We start from the raw sequence: 26,356 nt of genomic DNA on the forward strand, positions 1-26,356 counted from the left end.
CATCACAAATTTAACTTTTGTAAATTCAGTAGTCTTTGGAATACTGAAAAAGAAAGGACTTAAAATGAGCCTGTAATCTTCAGTGAACAAGGTGCATTCTTTTTAAAAGATTTATTGATTTACTTGAAAGTCAGAGTTAGAAAGGGGTGAGGGAAAGAGAGAAGTCCAGAGAGGCAGGGAGAGAGGGCTGGTTCACTCCCAGATGGCTGCAATGGCTGGAGCTGCGCCTCTTGAAACCCCAGAGCCAGGATCTTTTTTTCAGGTTTATCACATGGGTGCAGGGCCCAAGGACTTGGACAATCTTCCGTTGCTTTCCCAAGCACATTAGAAGGGGGCTGCATGGCAGGTGGACAGCTGGGACTTGAACTGCTGCCCAATGGGATGCCAGTACACCAGGTGGGATGGCTTTATCCACTATTCCACAGTGTCAGCATTTAGAGGTGTATTCTTGTTCCAGTCAAGGTCAGGCCTTCATTGAGGTATTTTAAATGTCAATCTAAAGCATAAATAGAAAAATGTTTATTTTTCTTTTTACGTACATACACATAGAATTCATTACATATAAGACAAAATGACAAATTCATATATATTAAAAAGCATACTGAATATAACCCCAGAAATTTATCTATGCATCTATAACCATCAGTACTCTGACCAACAAGCTAAAATGAATGCCTGGAAAAAATACAATCTCTTCAACAAATGGTGTTTGGAAAATCGGATCTACAGATGTAGAAGTACAAGACATGACCCTAACTTTATTATAAAAATCAACTCATAGCCGATCAAGTATCTATGATCTGATAATGCTAATCCTCAAACTAGTAGGGGAAGACATCAGTGGAAATTCTGCCAGACATTGTCACCGGTACAGACTTCTTGGAAAAGACCCCAGAGGCACAGGAAATAAAAGCAAAAATTGACAAATGGGATAATATCAACCTCTTAAAACGAAACACTCAACAATCACGAGGCAACCGACAGATGGGAGAAAATATTTCAAACTCTGTAACTCATAAAGTCTTAATATGCAGAATCTACGAAAAGCTCAAAAAACTCATCGACAATAAAACATGCAGTTTAGTTACAAAATGATCAAAGGACAAGAATGGACTTTTTTCAAAGGATGAAATGGAAATGTTCAACAAACGCATGAGAAAATTGTTCAGGATCCATTAGCTCTCAGGGAAACGTACATGAAAACCACAAGGAAGGTTCATCTTACCTGTTAGAATGGCTATCATCCAAAAAGTAAAAAACAATAAATGCTAATGAATGTGGGGCAAAGGCACCCTAGCTATTTGTCAGAATACAAGCTAGTACAATGATATGGAAAACAGTGTGGAGATTTCTCAGAAATCTGAAAACAGACATCCCACTCTTGAAGTGTTAGAGAGAAAGTTACACCAGTATTCGGAGGAGTTATTCTTATCTCCATGCTTACTGCAGATCTTTTCACAATAGCTAAGACATGGAACGAACCTGGATGCTCATCAACTGATGATGAGATAAAAGAATTGTGGCACACACACTGTGGAATACTACTCGTAGGTGAGGTAGAACAATTCATCTAATAGGTTTATTTATTTATTTGAAAGCATTGCAGAGAGAGAGGGAGAGGCAGAGAGATCTACCCACAGATTCACGTCCTAGATGTCTGAAACTTAACACGATTGCATCAGGCTAAAGCCAGAATCCTGGACATCCATTTGAGTTTCCCATGAGTGACAGGGGTCTAAGCACTTGGGTCATCTGTTGCTTCTCCCAGGTCATGAGCAGGGGGCTGGATCTGAAGCGGAGCAGCTGAAGCATAACTGGTGCCTGTATGGGATGCTGCTGTTCAATGTGGTGTTCTTGCCCAATGTGTCACCATGACGGCCCCTCCTGTAGTGTCTTGAACAATCTACCATTTTTACTGCGACATGCATTACACAGCTGCAGATGTAGGTTATCTTGTCTCTGAAAATATTTCCATTAATTTATGCAGTTTTTCCTTAGTTCCATGTATATATCATCATTATTGCCAACAATAAAAAAGCTATTGCTAGACCATACAGTTATAATTAAGAAATTGATCTAATTGCTGCAAGAGTCCAACTAGCTAACCCTCCCCCTGCAAACACTGGCATACCATATGGGCACCAGTTCATATCCTGGTTGCTCCATTTCCCATCCAGTTCCCTACTTATGGCTTGGGAATGGAGTGGAGGATGACCCACGCCTCGGGACCCTCATCATGTGGGAGACCTCAAAGAGGCTCCTGGCTCCTGGCTTCAGATGGGCTCAGTTCCAGTCATTGTGGTCACTTTGGGAGTGAACCAACAGATGGAAAATCTTTCTATTTGTCTCTCCTTCTTTCTGTAACTCTGCCTTTCCAATAAAGAAATAAATCTTAAAAAAAAAAAAGAAGTTGGCTCACATTTACAAAAAGCTATTCTTTTAGATTCTTAATATTGATATATGTGTTTATAAACATGGATTCATATAGATGAGGTGTTTGTATGCATAATTTCTTTCTAATGGTGGAAGAACTTAAAAATAATGTATTATACTGAACCTCACTCACCTTGTGGGTTATACATTCTTGTTTTCTTTTTCTGTTTCTCTTATAATGGCACCTTACATTCCAGAAATAGGAAGAGATTTAGACATGGAAATTAGAGACATTAAAACCATGTGACTCATTAGAACGTTAAAAAATGAAGGCAATAGTTACCAGGGAAAAAAAATAGATTTCCCTCAAAATGCCTGTGAACTAAGATAATGTCCACAGTTAGGACAACAAGCAAATAGGATTTAAGGGCCTAGAAAGCCTTTCTGATCCCTTGGATATGTGGACTGACGCAGCATGGATCCTTTGAGTTGAATAAGCAAGGCAAACCCTTCTTAAAAGGGAAAGGCAGATTTGTGGAGTAAGGCCACTCGGTGCCAGGGGTTGTCCCCTCGCTCGGATATAATTAATACACTGGCACTAAACATAAGTTGGAGAACCAATAAAGAAAACACTACGTGAAGAGAAGTAAGGTTCATCTTGTAGACCTAATAAATTCCCACAGGTTGGATATGCAGAAATTTTAAGCTTTTAGACTTTCAGGAGAAATATAATACATACTGAGTTCAATAAAAGAAAGAGAAAGGAAGTGGAAATGAAAGTTACATAGGTCAGGTCGCAAAGCTATAGACACACACGATTAACCTGTTTAAACATTTAAAGTGCAAAGTGAAGATCATAAGTGAGTAAACTGAACTATGCCTGTGAATGGGATCTGTACTAAGTATATTTTATCTGCTTTTGCCTCAAGATAAACATCTTCAAATGAGTAATCTTGTGAGATGTGGCTATACTAATTTTCTTCAGCTTAGTAATCTTTTTATTTTTTGCATATATCCAATACTATCATTTGCAACCATTAAATACATACAACAAAATTTAGTTTTTAAAAGACAATATCTAAATGGGTTCTTATAGTAGTTTTAAGAAAATCAAATTCCATTTTAACAAATTGAGATACAAGTCAAGACATTCTGATGCATAGTTATTTCCAACTCTGCCTGAGTTACTTTCGCAAATTGAACTGTAAAAGCATCCAAAATAATAATTAACATAACAAAATTAATTTGGGGGAAATATTAATAGAAATCGTAAGCAAAGAGCCTGCCTAAGATTGCAAATCTTCTAGGTCCTCTCAGAATAGCTTTCAGTCCATCCCTGCCTTTCTTTTCCTGTAAATGCATCGTAAGCTCCCTGCGACCTATGTTTAGGACTTTCCCAGTGTTAAGCAGAGTCGATACCTCAGGCTCGGCTCTTTTCCCTGGTCCACCTCTGCGAGTTGCAGATGCTCAAAGTAGTCACTGACCTGAAGAATTCAGCGGGTCCAGATCATCTGACTTGGCTGAAGAATTCATCTCCTGGTACTGAACTTGGTGAACAAACTGTTCTCCTCTTGAGAAAACTGAAAACAGAGCTCTTAGGTGAGGGCAAACTTAATGGGTCTTAATTCATGCTATCAGCTTCAGCCTGGCCTCCTGCCAAGCTTTTTCATTATGTCACACACACACACACACACACACACACACACACACACACACACACACACACACGGTGCAATTCTAAACATTTCCTATTGACAGTAAGTAAACAGCCACATTTTCTCATCAAGGAAGTCAGCAATCATCTGTAAGCTACTGGTATTCTTTTTTAATCTTTCTAAAAACTTTCCTATTCCCTTATTTCTTATTCTAGTTAAAGGCCTTTTTCATCTTTCAGCTGAATTATTCCAAAATGCTATTCCTGGCAGTTCCTGCTTTGATCTTTCATCCATTGTGGTGCCAAAAGCTCTTTCTAGAGATAGCCTGGCGGTTTCAGCTCCTGTGGACTGCTCTAGTGACTAAGGATCTTGCACGCTCCTTCCCTCCTAACAGCCTTCTCAGCAGCTTCTCTCCTTGTGCTCCCCTACGAAACCATGAAAGTGCTGTCCTTTAAGCTTGTCCATGCCTGCACAGGGCCCTCTCTCTCCCTAAAATTCCCTCTTTCCATGACTTGAGCTTATATCTTCAAAACTGGGCTCAAAAGCCTTAGAAGCCTCCCAGAAATTCTTTCTCCTTTCATGCGTCATTCGCTTCTCTGTGCCTCTTTGGCTTTGGATTCAATCTGATGTGTGTTGCCACATTGTAGATGATTGTTCTGTACATACACCCCTTGTATGAAGATGACAACACTGTATCATCCATTTCCATATCAGGCAGACCTATTAGAGAAACCCAGAGTTTGCCTCAGACCTGTAAGCTGCTGTATTCGTCTTCGGTTTTGAGCCCGCGAGAGGAATGCAATGAGAACGGCCAACAGGATGACTCCCAGGATCCCAAATGCAATAAGAAAAGGATGACCTACACAGAAGTAAAAAATCAAGAGGGATGATAATGCCTGGGCTTAAAGATCTGGGTTCTAATTATTTCCAAAAGTTGGAGATGAAATCACTGAAATAAACTGCCAATCTTCAGGCTTCTGACCCCAAGTCTCTGAACAAGAAGGATTCTAAGGAAACTTCAAGTTAGCAAATCCCATGACATACCTGTGTTTCTCAGTGATCCTTGGGTATCTGAAATTCCTGCAAGGAAAAAAGAAAGATGCTTACTTCTGGATAAAGAAAACATAGCTGTTTGAGCTCAATATCTTTTTGATGAAGTGAACTACTCCCAAACTGAAACTAGACTCTCCTTGCCTTTCTTTCCTCTAATACATACAGGTTACTTACTTTTCCCCAATGAAGGCCAACATATGAAACTACTTTAAGAAGTTTATGGAAAAACAGACTTATAAGTCTGAGGCTGGCAATATGGTGTTCCAGGAAAAACCATCGCCTGCAACACTGGCATCCCAGGTGGGCACCAGTCTGAATTCTGGCTGCTTCACTTCCGATCCAACTTGCTAACAGTCTGAGAAAGCACCACACGCCAGAAGTTCATGGAGCAGAGTGGCAACAGTCTGAGAAAAGAGGCAAAAATGGCTTGGGTGTTTTGACCCTTATTACTTACTTGGGAAACCTGAAGGAAGCTCCTGGCTCCAGGCTTCAGCCTGGGTCAGTTGTGGCTGTTGAGGCCTTTTGGGGAATAAACCAGAGTATGGAAGATCTCCCTCTCTGTAATTCCTTCAAATAAAATTTTTTTAAAAATGGGCTCTGCACAGTATCCTAGCAGCTAAAGTCCTTGCCTTGCATACACCAGGATCCCGTATAGGTGCTGGTTCTAATCCCAGCAGCCCCGCTTCCCATCCAGCTCCCTGCTTGTGGCCTGGGAAAGCAGTTAAGGAGGGCCCTGCACCCAGAGAAGGCTCCTAGCTCCAGTAGGCTTTGGATCAGCTCAGTGGTCACTTGGGGAGTGGATCATCGGATGGAAGGTTTTCCCCTCTGTCTCTCCTCCTCTCTGTATATCTGACTTTGCAATAAAAATAAGATTTATTTTTATTTTTTTTTTTATTGGAAAGGCAGATATACAGAGAGGAGAGACAGAGAGGAAGATCTTCCGTCCGATGATTCACTCCCCAAGTGAGCGCAACGGCCGATACTATGCCGATCCGAAGCCAGGAATCTCTTCCGGGTCTCCCACACGGGTGCAGGGTCCCAAAGCTTTGGGCCGTCCTCGACTGCTTTCCCAGGCTACAGGCAGGGAGCTGGAAGGGAAGCGGGGCTGCCGGGATTAGAACCGGCGCCCATATGGGATCCCGGGCGTGCAAGGCGAGGACCATTAACCACTGCGCCACCGCGCCGGGCCAATAAATCTTAAAATATTTTTAAATTTAGAAAAGATCAGTTTATTTTTGGTGCAAAATGATTTTAAGCCTGCCCATAATATGTGTTTCTATGAAATTTTTGAAGACCCTTCCTAGGACAACATAACTTTTAAATCATTTTTTTTTCCAGACAGAAATATTGTGATTCACTCACTCCCCTCTGATCATTGTTGATACAACCAAGTTTTACATAAGTCCCTCTGTGTCCTCCCTCCACGGCCGCCCCCACCTTCCAGCTTCTTGGTACTCACTTGGGCGACACTTCACAGCAGCATCTTCCTTGTGCCCGCAGTCACTGTGCCCCCAAGGTCTGGCCGGACAGTCCCACAAAAAAGACTCATTTCCTTTGCACTTCACTTCATTGAGCCATATGGGTCCAGTCCCTGGACCAAACGCTGCCTCCTTCAATGCCTCCAGTGCGGTGCCACAGCCCAGCTGACGACACACCACCTGAGCATCCGTAATGTCCCAGGAGTCGTCACACACTGTCCCCCAGGAGCCTCCATGCCAGACCTCTACGCGCCCAGAGCAGCTGTTGGTTCCTTCCTGAAGTCTTATCTTGTCTGAGGAAGCAGAGACATCTGGGTTATTCTGAGAAGACAGAAGCTTCTAAAAAGTCACAGAGGACAAGAGAGCTGCAAAACTGCCTTTTTGAAATCTATCGTAAGCTTCGCGTGTGCGTTAAAATTTACATTTTACGAAAACTATCTTCCATGAATACAGACAGGGAGGAATTTCAGGCTGCTCAATGGACTTGGACCACAACGGGCTGTTGTAGTCCATTGGGGAGTGAGCCTGCAGATGGAAAATGTCTCTTTTCTCTCTGACTCACTTTCTCTGTCATTTTCTCTGTGACATAGGCAATGTCAAATAAATGAGCATGGTAATGTGGAAGGTTAAGTTCCCTGAAATGAAAATCAGCCTGGAAAAATTACCTGGTAGATAGAAATCTTACTTTCTAACAAACGTAGAATGGAGAAACGCTTTAGATTTAATCTCTAGGACTGCTCTGCTTGCTCACTTAGTGCATCGGGATAATATTCAGAAGGAAATGCAACAAGGTAAGGCAGACCATTCACTAGTCAAAATTGGAATCATACATTCTCTGTCCATTTGTTCACACAGAAAGCTGACAGGCAACATTTTCACACAGAGTTTAGGCTGGGCACGAGATCCCTTGCAATAATAATCATTTTCTTGAATGTAGATAACCAGGACAAATGAAGCAACAGCAGCTGTAGCTCCCAGGCGGAACAGCCATTGCTGGTGTGACAGCAGGAACATGAGGCTGAAGGAGCCGTGTCAGAGGGTGACCCCGGAAAGCAGTGGAGGAACTTCAGACGGAATTTGTCCTTAGAACAATGAGTACTCACTGTCGCATGTGATCCAAGCCTCCTCCGAGGGGCTGGCCAATCTCTGTGTCCATGGGGACGATGGACACTCCCACAAGGCGCTAGGTCCCTCAGGACACTGGACATTGTCCACCCACAAGTGCCTGGACGGTGTCTTGTCTGAAGACGCGGGGTCCATGCTTCCCTTGTCTGCGCAGCCCAGCTGCCTGCATACAACTCCCATAGTGGTGGCAGACATGTCCTTCCTCCCAACGCTGCCCCAAGCTCCATCGTAAAAAATTTCCAGGCGCCCTCTACAGGTATCCTTGCTGTTTGCGCTGGTCAGTCTTAGAGACATGAACTCTGGAGTGAGAGAATGAGGGGCCAACATCAAATGATTACAGCTGCAAAAACTGTGGTGTGGGAAGAAGATCCGCATGTCAGTATTGAAAAGAAAATATAAATGAATCTGAAAGTGTTGTCTTGGGTTTTTTGGGCAAACTTATTTATTTATTTAAAAATTAATTTACTTTTATTGGGAAGGCAGATTTGCAAAGAAAAGCAGAGACAAAAAGATCTTCCATCCATTGGCTCACCCCTTTCATCCCCTCAAATGGCTGCAACGGTGGGAGCTGAGCTGATCCAAAGCCAGGATCCAGGAGCCTCCTCCAGGTCTCCCACAGGTGCAAGGTCCCATGGCTTTGGGCTCTCCTCCATCCTTTCCTAGATGATAAGGGAAGTGGAACAGCCAGGACACAAACTGGAGTCTGTATGCGATCCTGGTGCTTGAAGGTGGAGAATTAGCCAATTGAGCCATAGTACCAAGTCCTGTAAATTTGTTTTTACATGCTGAATTAGTCTGTATCGTTTTTATTAAAAGCAGAGTTTTTGTTGCAAAACACAATTAAAAGGGGTCACTGCCATGGTGTTGCATGCTAATTTTCCTCTTGCAGCACTCTCATCCCTTACGGGTGCCAGTTCAAGTCCTAGATGACCATTTCTGATCCAGCCCCCTGCTAATGTGCCTGGGAAAGTAGCGTGGATGGCCCAAGTTCTTGGCACCCTTGACCCAAGTGGGAGATCCAGACGAAGCTCCTGGCACCTGGCATCAAACTGGCTCAGCTCCAGCCATTGTGGCCATTTGGGAAGTGAACCAGATGTTGGAAGTCCTCTCTGCCTCTTTTTCGCTCTGCAATTCTTTCAAATAAAAATAAAATGAATCTTTCAAAACTATTTTGAAACCTAATGGTGTTATTTTAGTGTTGAAAGTACTTTAGACCGTAGATGAATAGCAGGATTTTCAGGTTAGCCACTATGAATATGCATCTAATGTTTAAATTACTAAGATTTAAATTGTACAGTAGCTTTTGAAATATCTTGTTACTGTCTCTTTAAAGCAGGCTGTGAACTCTAATAAAAGATATAAAATGCAAAATAAAAGAGAATTAGTGATTCTATATTATTTGAAGTTGAAGACTCCCTCCTTTGGTCCTGATGCAAGCACAGTGCACTGTGCCAGCCAGTAGCAGTACCTGGGTACCTGCTGAGCGGTTGAGTTGATTCGTGTAAAATACAGAGTTGGCTACATTCATACCTTACAGTTTTCTAGTCTTGAGTTTTGCACAAACTTTTCTGTATGTGATCATTGGCGAGTGTAAGCTGCTTTGTAGGTTTAATCAAAGGCATGGTAGTGTTCCAATTTTCTAGTTTGGATTTACTCCCTAAACTATTGTAGTAGTTTTAACCTTAAGGATCTCACCCGTTCTCCTTCGTTTGCCTTTTGACAACACGCCAGGTGCGTGTGTTTATGTAGTGTGATGTTTCCATTGGTACACACATTGTATAAACATCAGACCGGGTGCTTAGCAAATGTGTCACCTCAAACATGTCTCACTTCTTTGCACGTTCTTTTTTCCTCTGGCAACTGTCTTTGATAAAATTCAGTGCATCAAAGACACTAAAGCCAATATACCAAGCATATTATAAAATGAAAAATCCCGTTTGTGACACTTCAGTTTTGCTGTGCATGCTCTTACCAGATTTATGCCTTGAAATAGAAATTAATCACTTCTGGCATGTGGTATTTTTCACTTCCCTAATTTGTTGAGCTGTGATACTGTTTTCCCCAGTATACTAGATTTTTCTACCTCACATTCATTTTTTGAAACTCACCAAGTATACAAAACAAGAGAAGTGGCTTCTATTGGTCATTTTTTGTTCCTTGGCAAATAAGTCTCCTTTATCAGCCATGATAATTATTTTTTCTCTTAGAATGATAGAATGAGTGTATTTGTCTCTTTCAATCCACTTTTTAATCAATAAAGTAATTATGGAGTGCTGTCCATCAACTCTTCATACAATATCCAGTTCCAAATTGATTTTTAGAAGAACTTCATTATTGACTTTGTTGTTATTTTTAGGATATGCAAGCCTACTTCCAGATTCTTTCTTTATAGTATTATACTACCTGGCACACGAGGCAGTACTTAGCCACCGTATTTCTGGAATTCTGACTCTTACTATAATTTCCTTTGGACTCAGTTTTCAGAGAACTCTTTCAAGATCATCTGTCAGGACCATTGCCCCACCTCAGCCCTTTTAAAATGCACCTGTGAACTAGAGGTTATATGTAGAACATACCTGAGCAGATAACTCCTGCATCCTCCTTATGCCTGCAGTTGTGTCTCTCCCAGCCATGTGAACCGCAGTGCCAAATGTGGGACTCTTCTCCACTGCAGCTCATTTCGTCCAACCAGATAGGCCCTGTTCCTTCGCCAAAGTAAGCCGACACAGTGGCATTCACAGCCGTACCACAGCCCAGCTGCTTGCACACCACATTGGCGTCATGCAGGTCCCAGCTGTCATCGCAGATGGTGCCCCAGGAACCATCACGATAGATCTCTACTCTCCCAGCACAGCGTCCTCCACCATTTGCCAGGCGGAGCTGACCACTCCCTGGGGAGAGTAACAAAAAGCTTCATTAAATGCGTTCATAAACGCAGAGATCATTTTTGTAGAATGGTTACTGATTCTCACCTATGCAGGTATTGTTTTCTGGACTGGTGGAGCTTTTGGGGTCCAAAGAAGACAAATTGCATGGAGGTAGTGTCTGGGACTGATTTCCTGCAAAGACCCAACATGTGGAGTCAGCCGAAAGACAAGAAGTTAGGGGAGAGTTAGGGAGCTCTGATGGAGTGTTAAGTGAGTGAGTGATGAGCAAGCATTGCTTTAGAGAGGAGGGTGAATTAGTCAACGTGGCTGGGGATGAGCTGAATGCTCTGGAAAGAGTTCGGCACAAATTGTGCTTAAACAGCAATGAAGTCTATGAAAATTAAGTTCACTTGCCCTCCAAAATGACAAAGGAGATGAATATGCTGACATACTTCTCATGATTCCGTCTCGCTGACCATTCCCTGTCATTGCTGCTCTCCATCTGATTCTTAAGACAATCCCATGGGAGAAGCTTGGCTCTTCATCCCCTTACCTGAGCAGACGACAGAGGCCACTTGCCCTTCTGAACACAGCGACGCACCCAGAGCAGTTACAGGGCAATCTCCCAAGTGCTGCTCCATCCCAGTGCAGTGGAACTTGTGCCTCCAGACCTCACCACTTCCTTTCCCAAAATGTGCTCTTTCTGGGGTTGAGAGGGCAACTCCACATTTGAGCTGCTGGCAGAGGACATGGGCATCTTCCATATCCCAATGAGAACTGCAGAGGGGTCTCCAAGCCCCAAGCACTTTGAGCTCCACTCTTCCCTCACATGACGACTTGCCGTTCACCAAGCGGACTTCCACGTACCCTGGAAGGAGACAGGGCTTTAGAAAAGGTGGCTGTGACTCCCTGGCCCTGCCCCTTCACAGCATCAGAGCACACTGGATCTCACTTGAGCAAATTACTCCAACATCCCTGCTGTGGCTGCAGCTCCCATCCGAGCGGGGTGCTACAGGGCAGAGTGAAAGATGTGACTCGTCCCCTTGACATTGGTATTCTTCAGCCCAGGTCTGTCCATTTCCTTCTCCAAAGTGAGCTCCCCCCAGGATAGAGACAGCTGTGCCACACTGTAATTCCCTGCAAAGCACGTTGGCAGCTTCCAGAGTGAAGTCGGAATCACAGATGGTACCCCAGGTGTCTCCTTGCTTCACTTCCACACGGCCCGAGCAGGGAACATCCCCTCCAACCAGCCTGGGTTCTTTGTGGCCTGCAAAATAAAAACATGGCTGTGAGAGATGACATAATTTTTAGATTTTTCTTTATGACGGGGTATGGAAGGGAGAGAAGAGCTGGAAAGGAGGTCAAGGGGCACAAATGGCTTTTCAAACGTGTTTCTCCCGACTTTTCTGCCCGGACTTGGGCATGGCGAATTCCCAACCTTCTTGTTCTCTTTGGATCTAAACATCTGGGAGACTTGCATACCTTACTTTTGGCAGCCAGTCATTCCCACAAGCAATGCTACTGCTTTCCTTCACTTACATTATTTATAACAATGACAACAGAGGCCACAGATGAGGTGTATCTGCTGATTCCATCTCGTGGTCCTCCACTCCGCCCACTGTCATCTTGGGTCTGTTTTCACCCTTTTTGATGCACCTGTGTAGTTTTCAGCCTACTCCTGGCTTTCGAAATAGGCTTTCTTTGGACAGCGATTATGTATGACATGATGACACTCCTTTCTCCTGTCTCTCTCCTCCTTCCTTCCTGGCAGTGCCTTATCAAAACCTTTGACATATTTGCTGAGTCATCACTCTACCACCTACCTTCTTAGATGGTTCTGTTCAGGGCCATCTCAACTGCCAATGAGTACATTTTTTCATATGTTTCTCTTTATATTGTTTAAAAACATTTTTGCATTCATTTTAAAAGTCAAAGTTACACACACACACACACATACATACATAGAGTGAGAAAAGGGAGAGAGAGAGACTTTCTATCTACTGGTTCTCTTACAAAATGACCACAACAGACAAAGCTATGCCAGGGTGAAGTCTGGAGTCAGGAAATTTATCTAGGTCTCCCAGGTAGATAACAGATGCCCAAACACATAAGCCGTCTTTTTCTGGTTTCACAGGCCATTGTCAGGCAGCTGGTTTGGAAGTAAAGCAGTTAGGATACAAACTGGTGTCCATATGAGTTGCCACTAAACTCTAGCCCCTACCTCTATATTCTTAAATATATTTTCGTGGACACTTGGAACTTGATGTCTTCAGATTGAAATGATTTGTTGTATGACAAGACCACCATGTTATTTACTCAGCAATATATCCATCAAATTAGAACCACTGGAAATTGAACCACATCTTTATATCTCCCCACAACCAACGATAATAATAACGGCAGTGGTGAACATTAAGTGGGCACACATTATAAACATATCACTTTAATATGAATCTAACAAAATTATTTCAGATTTCAGAAAAACTCTCTAGGTAAAAACTATAAGTATTAGACCAGTTTTACAGACAAAGAAATTAAAGCCTATAGAGACATAGTAATTTGTAAACATCACACAATGAGTAAGATTTGAGGCTAGTTAATGGATTGCAGAGTCGAGGTTCTAGATGTTAATGTTATAGTGCACATGCAGAAAACAGCTGCTTTCCTAGAGTTCTCTAACATGTATTCTCTTTTCCATATTAATTGCTATGGCTTTGATGCAATTGGTTATCATCTGTCATAGACAGATTTGCAGTAGCTTCTTAGGTTGCCTCCTTGCTTCTAAGTCTTCTTCCTAAGAAATTCATGGCATGATCGTATAGTTGTGTTTACATGATTTTGTCTCCAAGAAATTCAAGGCTTTCTTATCATTTATATGGTAATTTATTCTTCCAACAAGTATTATTAAACCAGTTTCTTTTATGAAAAAATTTGTTTCTTTGAAAGGCAGAATTATGGAGAAAAGAGGGGAGACCAGGAGAGAGAGGGGGGGAGAGAAAGAGAGAGAGACAGAGAAAAAGAGAGAGAGAGAAATATGTATCTTGCATTCACTGTTTCACTCCTCAAATAGCCACAATGACCAGGTCTGGACCAGGCAAAAGCCAGAGGCCAGGAACTTCTAAGTCTTTCATGTGGGTGCAGAGGCCTAAGGATGTGGGTCATTGATTGTCTGTCATTTTCCCAGGTGCATTAAAGGGAGTTGGATTGGAAGTGCAACAGCCATATCTTGAACAGACTTCCATATGGGATGCCGGCATTACAAACAGAGGCTTGGCTTACTATGCCATAGTACTGGCTTTTTATTAAGCACTCCCAATGCTGTCTGTCTGTTTTGGGCATTGAGGTTGAGTGAACTAAAAAGTTTACCACAAAGTTCTGTCTATTAGCGAAGACAAACAACGCAAAATGTAACAAAGAGTCTTAGATTTCACCGATGTCACCTTGCTAACAAAATAAAAGAGACATCAAAGCAAAGACCTTCTGCACAGCAAAGGAAACAATCAACAAAGAAATGGACTACTAAGTGGGAGGAAATGTTTGCAAGGTATGTGTCTGACAGGCAGATCATCAGAATGATTTAGGAGCTCAAAGAATTCAATAGTAGGGACTTCGTGGTGGCATGTCAGGCTGATCCTCTGTGGTGGTACTGGCATCATAGGGGCACCAGTTCATCTTCCCAGCTGCTGCACTTCTGATCCAGCTCCCTGATTGTGGCCTGGAAAAGCAGTAGAGGTTGGCTCAAGTTCCTGGGCTCCTGCACTCACGTGGAAGACCTCGAAGTAGCTCCTGAATCCTCGCTTTAGACTGGTACAGTTCTGGCTATTGTAGGCATTTGGGGAGGGAACCAGTGGATGGAAAGATCCTCTCTCTCTCTCTCTTACTCTTTCATTTTTTGTAAAAGTTTTTCAAATAAAAATAAATCCTCTTTTTAAAAAAAGAATTTAATAGCAAGAACCAGATAATCCTAATGCAGCATATTTAGACAGCAGAAAAAACTTAACCATAGAAAGACTGAAATCATGTCAGCAATTTGGATGACACTGGATCCATTGTGTTAAGTGACATAAACCAAGCACAGCAGGACGAGGACTGCATGAACTCACTTGCAAGTGGAGTTCAAGAAATAGTTATCTCACAAGAGTTGAAAGTACAAGGGTGGCTACCTGACACTTGAGAGAGAATGGGATGGGAAAGGAGGGCAAAGTTTGCTCAACAAACCAAGTTACACTTAGATAAGAGCGAGACACTCTGAGGTTCTATGTCATAGTAGGATGACTACGGATAACATTAAAGCTCTGTGCATTTCTCTAGTAAAATTAGAACATAGGATTTTGAAATGTTGAAATGTTTGAGGGAATATAGGTATTGACCCTGATTGTACACTATACAATATATTCATACATCAAAGTATCACCTGGCAAATCTCATAGATATACACACACTTTAGTGTATCTGTTCACAACAAATAAGTAAATGAAAGCAACTTTAAAAGTAGTCACATGATAAGCACTAATTCCTTGGCATATTTTCAACTACTCCATGACATTACGATATTAAAAGGAACGGTTAGCTGTGGCTGTAGGTCATCAGTCACAGGACAATCTCTACCTCAGATTAAGAGAGTGTCTGATCACGAGTTACAGCATGCAGCTGTAGGTTAACTCAATGCTAGACCTGGAATCTAAAATGCTTGTATTGATAAATAAGCAAAAATCGTAATTTGCTAAACATTCCTTTTAAAAAAGTAGGAACGATAAAGAAGCAGATCTTTTGAAAGTCAGAATCAAATGAATGGGAAAAGAAATTCTAATGCACTTGAAAAAATTAAAATAGCCTCATACCGATTCCGTACAAAATTAGGCTTACCTGAAAGAAATTAAAGGCATGAATGAAGTTGCACGATTATTACAAGAGATTTATCAGGTAGAAAGAAATAACTTCAGAAAATTCATCAGGACTGATTTGAAGTTAGGGTTGAGACATTTTACTAAGCGAATGCCTCACTTTCTGACTAGTTTATATCACACATCACCATTCGGAGAAGTGTGGATGATATTCACACATGAATTAACTGGTAGTGTCCTGTATGTTCACAAAATATTGGCTCAATAATACACAAATACCCCAAAGATCTAAGTTGTCTCAGGGAAAAGAACTGAATGGCTGGGGACGATAGTGGGGGACAGTCGATGCTTTCATGTTTTGTAGTTTAAGTCAAGAAAAAAAAAATTAAACAATAGAAAAATTCAAATTTTTATCTTTCTTTTTCCTACCTTTTGCAACCAGGGGATAATGTTCATTCAACAAAAGGTCAAAATAATTCATAACATCTGGGAAGGCACTAAGGGGCAGGCAAAGCACACATCGGTTCGTAGACAGCAGTACACGGATATCTGTTCTGTGCAATGAAGTCCTTCTATATTGACTGTTCTTTTTCTTATATTGTATTCTCTGAAATTTTTATTCACGGGAGTAGCAGTGACCATATCAACTTGGAGTCATTGAAAAGACATCACTTTTAAGTACAGCTGGCATTTGTATAAAAATAGCACAAAATGCTGAAGTTTATTCACAAGTCTTGTCAATTTACAGTTTGCTTTGAGCTTAGTAAACAGGTTGCGATGAAATATACAAAACTGTTCAAAAAGGGAAATCCGTCACGATTAGAGAATCCGAGGTTAAGTCCCATCTGTTTCATCAGCGCGGTAATTTTAAAAATCCTTTCAAAATGTTCCCATGAAAGGCATCTTCAAGTTCTACCTTACAAGTTTCAATCCTTCGACTCTGAAATCTTTGTGATTTAAAAAATTCAAAAGCCAAAGAAGCCAAAACACACACACCTTCATCCAACGTGGTGAGAAAGATACCAATCATAGAGACTAGTATTTCTTGGGAGTTTCCAGAATACCACTGGATATTTACAATGTTAGGATCAAACTTTTTAGCAAATTGATAAAGCACCTTACCTGAGCAAGTGATTTCGGCGTCTCCATAATGACAGGAAATTCCACCCCACTGCCAATTGGTGCAATCCCAAAGGGAGGTTTCATTCCCAACACAGCTGTTGATAATTAGCCATGTGTTTGTTGCCTTCGGTTTGGAATACACCTGGTAGGATTTTTTGAGTGCAGATCCGCATCCCAGGTGCCTGCACACTATGTTGGCATTTTCCATGTACCAGCCACTGTTAGAACACACCTTCCCCACACGTTTCTGAATTTCCACCTCCACTGTTCCAGCACAGCGACTACCACCGCCTACAAGTCTCAGCTCCAGGTCTGAGCCATCTGCAAAAAGAAACATCAGCTGAGGATGTACATATTCTCAAAGGGTATTTTTTTTAGGGGGTCTAACATCTCAGATACTAGAAATGATGGTTTATTTATTTTCTGACTTACAAGGAAACAACAAGTACAGATTATGAATTTGATTAGAAAAGAAGGAAGCTTCTAAAAATTGTCCAGACACGCATGAGCAATTCAGCCAGGAGAGTCTCACGGAATGTTGTCCCTGAACAAGGTGGATTTAGAATTTGAGGTGTGAAAATTTTAATAAGTAGTACAAAGAGAGTCGGATCACCCTCCACCTTGGCTGAATAAGAACCTAACAGGAATTCTTCATGACTTTATGTGAATTTCCACTTTGTCAGGTTTGCTTATAACTTGCATCTCATGCCTGTTTTTACTCCTAAAGAACTCAGCTCCTCCCTCCTCTGCTTTTTGTTTTGTTTTGACTTACCTGAGCATGTCACACCAGCATCCTCAGAGTGACTGCAAAAATGCTTCCCCCAGTCTTGGAGTCTACAATACCAGAGTTCAGACTCATTCCCTTGACAGGAAACATTGTCAAGCCAAATGGGTCCAGAGCCCTCACTGGCATTCACTCGACCAGTGGTGGCTACGGCTGTTGGACATCCCAGTTGCTTGCAAACCACAGCAGCATTCTTCCTGTTCCAGCCATCATCGCATACTGTCCCCCATTCTCCTTGGAATTTCACTTCTAATCTTCCAGAACATTTAGTGGGTCCATCTGCCAGCATCAGGCTCAGATTTGCTCCATCTGTAACAGGGATACACAACAATCCAGAAATAAGAAAACATGAATATGGATGCCCATGAGTAGCTCAACCCAAGATGAGCTACAGAAAAGGGGAGATGAAGACAGCCATGGACTATTAACTCTGAAAATCATTAAAGATGAAAAGAGGTGTGGGTCAGGTGCTTTAAAAAAGTTTCAGTGGAGAAAAAGACAAACCAGATGACATGGTTTAAACACCTGACACCACCTATAATCTCTGCCTTTCTCAGATTTTTTGGGGGGGCGGAATTAATGTTCTCTTATTTTTAAATAAGTTTGAATTGAATTTCCTTCTTTTGGTGAGGTTGAAGGAAGGAGGAAAGAAAGGATGGAGGGAGGAAGAGGGAGAGAGAGAGAGAGAGGAAGAGAGGAAAAACAGGTTAGGATAGGGACATTTTTCCACTATATTTCCTAATAGTTCTTTGAAGCTCAAGACACAACGTGTGTCTTTCGAACTGAAAAATGAAGTGAAAAAGAAATAGTGGTACCCCTGCTCACACAGACTCGTCTCTGTATCCTTGGATCTAAACATGGAACAGTGTACGTTCACACCGTGACTTTACTATGGATACGATTTCGGTAGGAAAACAAAAGGTAGGCTCTCTAATTTGAGTTTGTATCATTTGATTCTGTTAGTTTGCACTAATGATTTGGATGGGGCGGTTAGTGGGGCAAGGCAGAAGACTTGTCAGTTAGATCAAGGAGTCTTGTGCTCTTAAAAATCAACCAGAGAACACACTTTCCTGGCCAAGCCGCGCTTCTCTTTCTCTTGGACTTTTCTCGCCTTGATTATGATCAGAACTGAAACCCCACATGAAATGGATCAGCTAAGACAGTCAATGGTGACAGAACCAACCATGAACTCTGCCAAAGTGCCAGTTCAGGTGAGGCTCTTGGAAAGCTGAGGACCTCTGGCCTGTTTAATGTTATTGTCTGTTTTAGGGCATGCTGATCATGGTAACTTTCGCTTTGTCCGCTGAGATGTTATTGCTTTTTTAATGAACAGATTACTATCAGTGACTACCCTGCTCTGTGCATGTAGCATGATTTTTTTGTATATTCATTTTTAATTATAAAAACCCTGTTTTCCTTCCTCTACTTCCCCTAGGTGTGCTATCTTATGAGATAATTGCTAGCCTACTTTATTATAAATTCATTTTCATTGAAAGGTTGAAGACTCTGCCTTCTGATTTACAGCACCACGTGAGGCAATAATGGAGGTGGCATTGGAAACGGTTTCATTCTGTTGAAAAGCGTTGAAGCTCTCCGGGCTCTGCCCTCTGTGCTTTGCCCTCTGCAGAGCAGAGCAGCCCTCTCGAGTCCTTACCTAAGCAAATCACTCCAGCGTCCTCAGCATGGTCACAGTTATGCCTTCCCCAGCCTCTGTGCTTGCAGTTCCAGAGAGCTGACTCATTTCCACGGCATCCGAGATCATCAAACCAGATTGGCCCAGAACCTTCTCCAAAACCCGCTGAAGCAGAGAAACTGAGAGCACTTCCACATTGAAGCTGTCTGCAAACCACAGTGGCATGCTCTTTGGTGAAGCCATCATCACACACTGTTCCCCACTGGCCTTGGAACTTCACCTCTATTCGTCCTGAGCACCGGTTTCCGCCATTGGTCAGCCTCAACTCCAGATTGGATCCATCTAAGGCAGAGAAAAGACCAGAGTTCAGAAGCGATACTCATTCAGAAGTGACTTCAGAATATAAGGTTCCTCTGAGCATTTACGAGTTGATGCTGTAATTAGGATGAATCCTTAAAATCTACTCCACACGTAGGAGAACTGTAGCCCTTAAGATCTGGTTGACAACACAGATATAGACTTTATTCCACATCTACTTAGCAAGAAAAACATTTTGCAGGTTGCAGTTTTTAAACTACTTGCTTTGTCTTGTTTTCTTTCGTGACTAACACAGAAGTAAATACTCTTGTACAGAGATGCATAGATTTGAGTCCAATTGCTTATTTTCAATAAGTAAAAAGAAAAGAAAATAGGCAGACATAGCAAAACAGTACAAACAACAAGCCCGTCACTTGTTGGGCATTTAAAGCCTTTATTTTAACTTTTATGACAAATTATTCAGAGCATGAGAGCTGACTAAAGTTTAAAAGTAGAAAAAGCAGAAGAAAGCAGAAGTATGCAAAATGACTTGCAAGAAAAAAAAAACAACACCCTGTGGTAAACCGAATTTTCAGGAAAAGATAATACAGTTAATTTATTTCTTGTCATTTTTTTCTTTGAATCTTTTATACTCCCCAAACCACTGGCTATCATCTTTAAGCAAAAAAAAATTATTCTTAAGGGAATTTCTCTCTCTATACTAACTCATGAATTTCCTCTGATGGCTAAAATATCTAAGAAAAGGGGATTTTGGATGAAATGTTGAGACACCTGGAAAGCAACACTTAGGTGTAGCTCAACAAAATGTTTAGAAGTTTAACTTGCTCTAAACTGCAGTCAAAGATGCTCACGTAACAAGGTTACTTATTATTATTGTCATTATCCAGGGCAAAGCGTAAGAATCATTTTGGTCCCCATCATGACTTCAAGCATTGTGTACTACTCATCATTGCCGCCCCAACCCTTCATGGATCAAGCAAGCTGAGTTTAGGTCATTGGCACACTGAGACGCTAATAGAGCCCGGGTAAGAAGGAGCGGCAGCAGCGTGCGGGAGCATACTCCCTTGACGATCATGTTATGTTGCCTAATATCAGAGTGAAATCTCCCCAGAGGGAGAGGCTCTAAGGGCTGGGCACTAATTAGGGTGCAGAGGTTGAGACTGCAGCCTCCACGATCTCATGAAATTAGGGATTTCTTCAGGGTTGTACATTCTTTTCTATTATTGATCTCTCAGGGTGGAATTAAGACCTTCCTTAGTTAATAACAAAAACAGAAAACAAGAGCGGAAAATAACACTGATACTTTAGCAAAACAGCAGCTTTGCAACAATAATAATTATGATAATGGCCTGGTAAGAGTTATGGTTTTGAATTTTGCTAGGTGTTACTTTAGTTATTCCTAGCCCTCCCATGATGACTAAATGGTAAGCGCAAAGGAGGGAGAGGAGAAGAAGGAGGAGAAGGGAAAGAGAGAGAAAGTGGGGGAAAGAGGTGGACACATGCATACAACCTGGCGGAGCGTGGGGAGAGGGAGAGGGGAGGACTGCAGAAAGGAGGGACAGGAGAGAGGGTGGGAGGAATGAAGAAAGAACGAAACTGAGCCAAAAGATGAAACTCAGAAGTGAATATTTTCCAACCCCAGTGAAGTGTACCACCACCTTTGCATACCATATTATCAGAATTGTCAGAAAAGTGAAGTTTAGAAAAAGTTAACAACTTGCACGAAATTGTAGCATTATTGAGTGACTAAAATCAAATCATCAAATCCCCATCATATCGCAATGCTTGGGTAGACTATTCCTTTCTATGATCAGTCCTCTGTGGGAAAGAAGAGAGAGGCTGGCAAGAGAGAGGGCAGCACAGAAGCCAATTGGATGGTCAAGGAGAAATGTGGAGTGCGGAAATTGGATCAGAAACATGACCTTGATATTTGTCAGCAGAAAGGCTTTCCATGTCATTTCCAGGTTATTGAGGTCAGCTGAGATAAAATTTATGAAAAGTTTTATGAAAGGAACCCATAATGTAAATGAAATGGTACAGTGTACATGAGAAATGACATGAAGTGATTCAAAACACTCATGAAAAATGTGCATTACTTTTTAAATTTCACTTTTCCATGAACTTGTTGAAACCCCTTCATTCCCTCAGAGCATTCTTCTTCCAATAGGAAGGGTTTACTGTTCTAAGAATATTTGTTCCTTGATTCACAAAATGAATCGTTAGTTACTGGAAAAAGGATAATAATTTGTGGGTCAGTACATTCCATCAACATGTCACTGGGAACTAGGATAAGGAATTATTTTAGATAACTGGAACTCCTTATGTAAGAATAGGAAGTTATAATAGACTACTTAATATAAAACTGAAGTCAAGCAGGCACTTCCTCACTGACCAGTGTCCAGGTTCTCTCTCTTTTTAAAAGTAATAACTTCTAGTTTTAGATTTATCGTAGGGCAGGCATTTAGCCTAGAGGTTAAGATGCAGGCTAAGTGTCCCTTGTTCCACACTGGAGTGTCTGGGTTCAATCGCTCTGGCTCCTGACTCTAGCTTCCTGCTAACATAGACCCTGAGAGGCAGCAGATGATGGATCAAATAATGGGGCTCCTGCCACACATACTGGAGATCCGAATTGGGTTCCCTGCCCTCAGTTTTGGCTCTGGCTTAGCCCCAGCCTTTGCAGATGCCATGTCCAGTACCTGAATAAAGTTCAATCGTCATAATAATTTATTGAGGAGATGGAGGTTTAGAAGAATTAGAAAGGCAGCCAAAGTCATAGAGCTGGTAAGTGTCTGGCTGATGTTCCTCATGAAACACTTGCCTGTAACAGGTACCTGTAAGACTGAGTGCCATTGCCCTGTCTGGACACATAGCTGTCCAGCAGCACTGACCTCATCTAGAAGTTGGCAAAATGCAGACTGAGGCTCTGCAGTTTAAAAAAATCTGCATGAATGGTTTGCATGTTAGTATGTGAGAAGCTGTGGTCGCACAGCTTCATTCTCTCTGTGCTTGTACATCGTAATCTTGAAAAGGAGATCAGAAGCTTTCCTACACCTTCATTCATGCAGCAGGTGTGTGGATCATCCATCATGGTGTGGGGAATCTCAGCTGCCTTCCAGCAGTTTGCCTCGACATTGTGCATGAAGGCTCTGCTGACTCTGCTTCCTGCTTCATTCTAGTCCTGTTTGGTTTATCTACTTTGAAATGCTTGTGTGTTGGCCACTGCTGCATGCTGTCCTGACTGGACATGCCATACTGTATGTTTCTGCTCATGTGTTTGGTCTGGGCTAGATTCTGTCACAACAGAGCTTTTCAAACCCTTCAAAAAACAACATGGAAGGCTCGCATTGTAGTGCAGTAGGTTTAGATGATGCAAGGATTTGAACCCATGTCATCTTTGTAGGAAACTCAGATAGAGTTTCAGACTGCAGCCTGCTCCAGTCGTAGCCGTTGTAGCCTTTGGGGAAGTGAACCAGCTGATGGAAGATTTCTCTGTCTCCCCTCTATATAATTATTTTTCTTTTAAAAATATTTACTTATTTATATGAAAGACAGCTACAGAGAGAGAAGGTGAGACACAGAGAGTTCTTTCATCTGCTGGTTCACTCCCCAGATGGTCACAAGGGCATGGAGTGAACCAGGCAGAAGCCAGAAGATTTTTCCAGGTCTTTCATGTGGGTGACAGTGGCTGAAGTACTTGGTCCATTCTCTACTACTTTCTCAGGCACATTAACAGAGAACTGAATTGGAAGTGAAGCTGCTGGGACACAAACTAGTGCCCATAAGGGATGCCAGTATTGAAGGTGACATTGTAACCTGGTATGCCATAATGTCAACCCCCAACTCTTCCTTTCAAATAAAACAAATAATTCTTGAAAAAAATTATATTAGCTTTATCAGGTGTTTATCTGATATTCTAGCAATGGATTAAGTAATTTTATACATGGTCTAGATTATTTACAGAAAAAATGGTTTCTTCTAGCTTTTAATCCATCTACACATATTTTTCTCATCAAGAATTTCATATTGATACTTTGGTTTACATTCTTACCTGAGCAAGTTACTCCAGCATCTTGTTTGTGGGTACAATTGTGCTTTCCCCAACCATCATGCTTGCAATTCCAAATGGCCGATTCATTTCCTCTACAGGAAACATGGTCCATCCAAATGCGTCCAGTGCCTGCGGTGGAATTAGCCCACCCAGTGGCCGTGATGGCAGTGGGACACCCAAGCTGTCTGCAGATCACAGAGACTTCCTCCATGCCCCAGTCATTGTTACACACCGTTCCCCATTCTTCCTGGACTTTGATTTCCACTCTCCCACTACATGCGTTTTCACCAGCTGTTAGCCTCAGCTGCTTCTCTGCTTCTCCTGCAACGATGGGTTAAGACAGAATTGGATGAGTCACAAAGAGAAGAGACTGATCGTTTTTTAGGCTATTAATGTATCTTTCAAAGTCATCTTGGTCCCATCTGTAGTACAATAGGAGAATGCTGTTTCACAGGCATTCACATGCATCTGTTAGTATTACAGGCTTCAAATGAAGAAACGTTGTAGAATCAGCAAAACCAAGTAATACATTACTATGTAATGCGTCTATTTTATGGCTGGATATTCTTCATGGTGGAATTCTATGAACTCACCATGGATCATTTTCCAGTTCAATAAGATGAATGGAACAAACTAGCTAATTTCTCTCAAATCCCAAAAATTGGTAGAAAGATGGCAGACAGAGGATTAAAAATAATACTTATTTGACATGCATGTCAAAACCAGCATGATTTTTAAAACCTGAAACTCTTGAGCTTAAGTGGAAATTGAGATGGCAATAGTTGCATATTACCTTCTGTGATATAAACTCCTCAGAACTCTGCCCCAAAAGATGCCAACTGCCTCTTTGGCATCATTTTGATTGAACTTAGGAGCAAAGCTTGGCTTCCTTCAATATACAAAAAGATAAAAGTTGGCATTTGGGTTAAGATGCTTTAAAAATTTCTTTTATCCCAGTAGTTCTGAGATATTATCTTCTGTATAGTCATACTTGCTTTTCAGCTAGTTATTACTATTATTTTTTAATACAGTTTCCCCTGAGAATGCCCCTTATCTTGCAAGGGAAGCCATGCGTAAGTTCTGATTGTCTGCTTTTTAATAACACCTACTCCATTGAATTAGGTTCAGTATGTTAGTGTTTAGATGCTACTCAGCTCTCAGAGGTATTATTTGTTTTTTAATGATTATTTTTCAGTGTGGGCTCTTAAGTAAATTTGGCAAAGTACTTACCAAGAGAACTGGCAATGAAGGAGGCACTGAGGAGTGAGACCAGAGCAATAGTGAAGGGATGCAAGTGGATGAAATCTCTTCTAAAATCTGTGGGAAGAAAGGGCGGGGGCAGAAGGCAAGTATAGTCTTCCTCCAGGAGACTCTGGAGAAGGTGGAGAGTTTCAGAGGTTTGAGAACAACAAAGAATGCCAACCCAGAGGGAAAATCTTTCTTTCTCAAAGAAAGGAAAAAGTATACAAGATCCTACAGTCTCAGTGCAAATGCTTAGCAAATGTTTGTGTTTAGGGGCAAGCAAGGAGTGCGGGTTTAGAAGAAATATGGGGTGGAACCCAGAATTCCAAGGAAAAGTCCTGAACTCTGGAAAGCTGGAAAGGCAACAATGAAACAGTAGTGAATATTTCCCCCTTAGAGCCAGTTACAGGGCAGGTTTTCTGAGATTCCTATATTCCCATTCTGCCTGAAGTTTCAGCTACCGACATTCCATCTGTGTATCTCCTGAACCACTCTACTGAGGTAAGTTCTGAAATGGGGTGCATTATGTCTATTACAACCATGGTAACTTCATCCATACCTGGTACGGTACCTGCTTAGTGGCAGCTGAGCAATGGAGTGAATGCTGCTATCTGAAAAACTCCCCAAATTGGATCCCTTCATCTAAAACATTCTCTAGTGTTGGTAACAATCCATTTCTTTTGATCTCTCTAACCCAACACTAAAAGAAAGAACACTAAATTATTTCCACATGTTCATATAAGTTATGAAGTAGATTTCAGTACTCAAGTTGTCACTCTAAATTTCTCCTAAATAATCAGCTTTTAACCATCAATGACTTTCATATTCAGTATAGTTCAGTTAACTTCAATTCTTGGCTTAATTTCATTTCAGAAGCATTATGATCCATGGAAACTCCAATCCCTTCCTTAGACCTTCACATTTAATGTATAATACATCAAAAACACTGCCTTCCAAGCATGATGGTCCTTCTCTATTTCATTCTTTCTTGATACCAATCACTTATAAATTTTATTTATTGACTGACAGAATAGTTCTATACTGCTAAGAGTGAATAGAGAATAAAAGTTTTTACCAATAGATGCGGAGTATTCAAGTAGTCCCATTCTGAGCTTGCCTAGTCCAAAGTTATGGCATTGAAATGATTCCTAGATCTTGTATCATTCCGTAGAAGTGTTCTCTCAAGAACTGAACTTCTGTGAAAAAAAAAAAAAAACCCAAAACACTCCGTCACATAAATACAAAGGCTATATAATGGAGGAGGAGGGGTTAACCCAAAAAGGGAAGTCATTGGAAGAGCTTGGGCTTCCTTTCGTGCTTGTGTTGTCTTCAATATGGGACATGAAACACCCAGAGGAAATTGAGAAACACTTCCCACTGATTTACAGAGCTTAAGCGGAAATATTAATATTCTGTTGTTGCACTGAATATTTTTAAATTTTTGAACTTGATTTTGAACTAATATCTTAGACATATGAAAACCCAATACTTATTATATAATTAAATGATGCAAAGCTAAAGGAAAACAGCCAAAACACAATTAATGTTTTATCATTAGATTCACAATGGTCACTTTTATAAATGTTTTAGTGCAGAGACCAGGAATGGGGAATTCCTTGCAAGCCTCCAGTGTGAGTGGCAGAGATTGTCACTTGAGTCATCACTGCCGCCTCCAGCTCTGTCCTGGCAGGATGTCAGAATGAAGAACCGCAGATGGACCCCAACCCCAGTGCTCCAGTGCAGGAGGCAGGCACCCTAGCCACTAGATTAAATGCTCACTGCACCTCACGAGTTATTGTGCGTGGCTTGTGTGT

General features: G+C 41.6%; 1 protein-coding gene across 2 annotated transcripts; it reads right to left on the reverse strand.

Moving 5' to 3' along the window:
* Positions 1 to 258: 258 nt before the first annotated feature.
* CD163 (CD163 molecule) lies at positions 259 to 25,749 on the reverse strand. Of its 2 annotated transcripts, XM_040978839.1 has the most exons (17): positions 25,618 to 25,749; positions 24,531 to 24,617; positions 23,301 to 23,621; positions 18,956 to 19,276; positions 17,290 to 17,610; positions 16,518 to 16,838; positions 11,504 to 11,818; positions 11,105 to 11,419; positions 10,657 to 10,743; positions 10,261 to 10,575; positions 7,663 to 7,983; positions 6,541 to 6,852; positions 5,073 to 5,108; positions 4,780 to 4,887; positions 3,858 to 3,953; positions 2,567 to 2,618; positions 259 to 496 (listed from the first exon to the last, which is right to left on the reverse strand). In XM_040978839.1, exons 1-16 carry the CDS (start codon positions 25,646 to 25,648, stop codon positions 2,575 to 2,577), a joined length of 3,351 nt encoding a protein of 1,116 aa, XP_040834773.1. In that variant the 5' UTR covers positions 25,649 to 25,749; the 3' UTR covers positions 259 to 496; positions 2,567 to 2,574. The 2 variants fall into 2 exon arrangements, with proteins under 2 accessions (XP_040834773.1, XP_040834774.1); XM_040978840.1 differs by lacking the exon at positions 2,567 to 2,618.
* Between the last annotated feature and the right edge of the window lie 607 nt (positions 25,750 to 26,356).

This window comes from Ochotona curzoniae, unplaced genomic scaffold (genome assembly GCF_017591425.1).
Source record: "Ochotona curzoniae isolate NIBS_2020 unplaced genomic scaffold, NIBS_Ocur_1.0 contig_2927, whole genome shotgun sequence".
NCBI lineage: Eukaryota > Metazoa > Chordata > Mammalia > Lagomorpha > Ochotonidae > Ochotona > Ochotona curzoniae.

Coding starts and splice junctions, on each gene's coding strand:
- CD163 (XM_040978839.1), bottom strand. CDS start 25,648: ATGGGACTACTTGAATACTCCGCATCTATTG. Junction 19,277..23,300: donor TGCTGGAGTAACTTGCTCAG/GTAAGAATGTAA, acceptor TCTCTGCCTTAG/ATGGATCCAATCTGGAGTTG. Junction 5,109..6,540: donor TGCTGTGAAGTGTCGCCCAA/GTGAGTACCAAG, acceptor TTTTCCTTGCAG/GAATTTCAGATACCCAAGGA.